We start from the raw sequence: 4,127 nt of genomic DNA on the forward strand, positions 1-4,127 counted from the left end.
AACTAGACAATACTTACAAAGACATATAAAAAAAAAAATAGAAATAATGTACAAAAAATTTACAACATAGGCTATCACGGTTAATGAATTTTTATACAAAAACTACAGTTTACATTAATTTCATTAGAAATTCTAATACTCAGTATTATAAAATTTGCGTATAAGTAAAAATTTACTGATAAATAGTATAAACTAAAAATAAATAAATAAATAGGCATAAAAAATTGTAAAAATAATGATATAAAAACTCTTTAAAGAAAAGAGTAACATGAATATAGTACTACTTTAAAAGTTTGTAAAAGAAAAATCAACTTATATATGAGATTTTCCTTAGAATAATATATGAGTAATTTTAAAAAATTAAATATTTATTACAGAATTATAAGGTAAATGTTGATTTTCTTATACAATAATATGCAATAAATTTTATTTACTAAATATTAAAAAAGAAGAATTAAAAAGGAAGAAAGAAATGAAAAGAAGAAGCGAAAGCATTAAAAACAATACCGGTAATCTTATTATATATATAAAAAGTAAAAAAGAAGTGTTATGAAAATATTATACAAAAAATAAAAATACATATATTTTATTTATAACTTAATTTTAATCTTTTGTTATTCCTTATTCCATTGTAGTTATTATGAATTAAAACATTAACATATTCTACATCTATTTTAATCGTGTTGTATTTATCTTGTATCTATTTTGTATGACTTTACAATAAGAAGTTTTATACATGGTGATTAAAGATATTAATTCCATTGTTGTTAGAATTTAAGTTGACAAATACCTAAGCATTCACTAATAATTTATTAATATATTTTACTAGTGCATTATTATTAACTTTTTTTGCTTCCAAAATATCTTTTTATATTTATAAAATTCACTAGACGCAAAACAATCGATGCATTATAAATAACATAACATATAAAACTTCTATATAATTATAAAATTTTAGCTAAATAAAATTATAATAATAACAAAATAGTATTTATATTTTTATATTTAACATTTATTTACCTTACCAATAACGAAAAATACAGCAAATAATTTATACATTTTTAATGACAATTAATAAATTAAAAATCAAAAGAATCAGAATAATTAATAGCTAATTCTTCTTTTCTTCAAATTTGTTATATAAATCAACTTTTATATTATCTATGAAAGTCATTATATACATATCTCTATATTATTAAAGTTTTTCAAATGGGTACTTCTTGTTTTCACAGTGAAATATTTACATATTCGTGCTACATTACTAATTAGTAATTTGAAAATACGAAATTTTTTGAAAATTTTCTTATAACCCAGTATGTATTTAGATTTTACTACATATAGGAAGTTTATTAACTTAGATTACAGATTTTTTGGATTATATATATTATCATATTCAAAATAATATAATATATGAATTATTATAATACCACATTAATGTAACATTAGCCTGTCTACATTAAAAAAAATAAATGCAAAATTTTTTAAAATTGCAAGCAATAAATATTACTTTTAATGAAGATTACCTTATAATAATCATATATTTAATGCAATCATAAATGTTCATCATGTGGTTCATGCTTCTAATGTACATAAAAATATTATTTATATTGTTATATTTTTTTAATAATTATTTTTAACTTTATAGTAATGATTTATTATACTATAAGTATATGCAAACAGAAACAAGTATATCATGGAATGGAAAATAATGCATATAACAATAGAATTTAAAAAAATTATAAAGTAAAATTTCCCTATAAATTTATTCATATAATACCAAGTTAAACATTTTGAACAGGTTTAACCTAAACAAATTAATTCCTTAGTTCAGCTAAAAATGCATTGTATATTTATAATTTATTTTCTATAAAAAATAAATTTCTTTAATAAAAAAGTTACTCTCATTTATATATCGAAAATATAAATTTTAAATATAAAAATCCTTTTTGCCTATCAAAAAAAACATTTTTAAAATTCAAAATATACTTCAGCTTTATATATATGTATATATATATATTATTTTTTTAAATTGTAAAGTTTATTTTTTTATTCTTAAAAAAGAATTAATTGCATATTTAAAAATCGATAGAAGCTACGAAAATAAGATAAAATTTTAAAAGGATTAAAATTAAAATATTTATTAGAATTCGTATACTTGGAAACCTATCTAAAAAAGATGTTACATTATTATATATTTATTATTTACATTTATAAGATGCAAGAAAAACTAAAATATATTTAAAGTCATTTTACAATTAGTACGTGTAATAATTTATTTGGAGTGAAAGATATCATATACAATAAATAAAAAATAAGTTCTTTCTTAAGTAAAATAGAATATATATACACATGTAAACGTAATGAAATATATCCACTTTTTTTTAAGAAATACTAAACAAGGCACATTTATTGTTAATTTTAATATAATAGTTTTTCTCATAAAATTTAACAAGTAATAATTTAGATAACAATAAGAAGTAATGTATACAGCGCAAATTTTTAATAAAAATATAAATTATCACAGTTTTATATAATTCTGTGTATTGTTCTATTATATATTCATTTTAAATTACAAAGTTATATATTCATAGATATATATTTTAATACACAAACATATACATTTCATAAAATAAAAAATTATGTTACAATTATAATATAAATTACAAATTAGAAAAATTTAGAACGTTTCAATTTACAAAAAGGTGAAGAAAGTTTGTTGTTTTTGTTATATATAAAAGAGGCCGGTTGAACATATGTGCATTTAAAATATTTTAGAAATTATACGTATTCTTACTAAGAATATCTATAAAGATATTGCATATATTACTTCATAATAAATACTTTTTTATAAAAAGATAAATATACATTATTATTTGTCATATTCAGACATCAACTTAATTTTATTATACTTTTCATTATTTCGTAATATCTTATAAATCACTAATATGAGTATAATAGATAATATAATCATAAGAAAGATAAAAAGGATTATTTCAGAATATTCTCCCATAGATTCTGATATAGTTTTCATAGCTCTTGTGAACGATTCCCCAAGTACCTTTTTAATATCTTTCCATTTATAATCTAAAAATGTTAAACCTGGTGACAGCGGTATTCCTATCCCCACAAAGAAAAAAAAAAAAAGTAAGGCAACTCCATATTTATAATTTCTAAATTTTATTTTTTTTAAAGATATATCACTAATTTTCCTGTTCTTTTCAAGAAATTTATCATAATCTTTTTTTTTAATCCATTTTTTTTCAAAATGGAAATGCTTTCCGTCAAACATTCCATTATTATAATCTGTAACTTCCGTGTAGTATTGCGCCCTATTTAATGGAGTTCTACTTAAATTGCTATTTTTTCCTTTTGTTTCTTTTTCATTTTTACGTATATCTTCTTTTTCGTATTTTCCTTTATTTCGTATATCTTCTTTTAACCTCGCAATATAGGAATCGTTGTTTTGTTTATATTTAGATAGTGATCGATAATTTCTTGTATATAATTTTTTATCAAGTTTACAGTTCTCAACCATGGATTTACTAAATATACTCTAAAAGAATAAAGTAAATATTCTTTATTTAATTTAACAAATCCAATTATAAAAAATTGTATTAACGGTTATAATAAAATAAAAATATAAAAAATACAAAATACAATTATATAATGTTATTATACCACATTACTGTTAAAAAGATATGTCCGGAATATAATAACAAGAGTAAAAATTTTTATAAAATGGTATAATTTATTTTTTCGATTCATTATATAGATATATAATATTATAATATAGTTGAGCACAGAAAAAATTATAATAATATAATATACTTATATAATAAAGGAAAATATAATTATTCATTTAATTTTTTTCATATTAATGTATTTTATTTTTTCCTAAAAACTTAGTGTATATAACTATAATAGTTTATTCTCATATACAAAATAAAATAACTTTACAAATATATTGCATAATTTTTATTTAAATGTTAATAAAAAAAAAAATAATAATAAAATAATTCTCATTAAAATATATATTGTATTAATTCATTAATATTTATAATACATAACTTACGTAATGTAGTGTATTAATTAAATAATAATTTTATTAATCATTTTAAGTATTATCC

The 4,127-nt window shown here is 18.3% G+C and overlaps 1 protein-coding gene across 1 annotated transcript; it reads right to left on the reverse strand.

Moving 5' to 3' along the window:
• Positions 1–2,869: 2,869 nt before the first annotated feature.
• On the reverse strand, positions 2,870–3,765 carry PmUG01_00029400 (fam-m protein; the record flags this gene model as incomplete). Its single annotated transcript, XM_029004466.1, has 2 exons — positions 2,870–3,553; positions 3,679–3,765. 2 exons carry the CDS (start codon positions 3,763–3,765, stop codon positions 2,870–2,872), a joined length of 771 nt encoding a protein of 256 aa, XP_028858876.1.
• Between the last annotated feature and the right edge of the window lie 362 nt (positions 3,766–4,127).

This window comes from Plasmodium malariae (genome assembly GCF_900090045.1).
Source record: "Plasmodium malariae genome assembly, contig: PmUG01_00_13, whole genome shotgun sequence".
Taxonomy (NCBI): domain Eukaryota; phylum Apicomplexa; class Aconoidasida; order Haemosporida; family Plasmodiidae; genus Plasmodium; species Plasmodium malariae.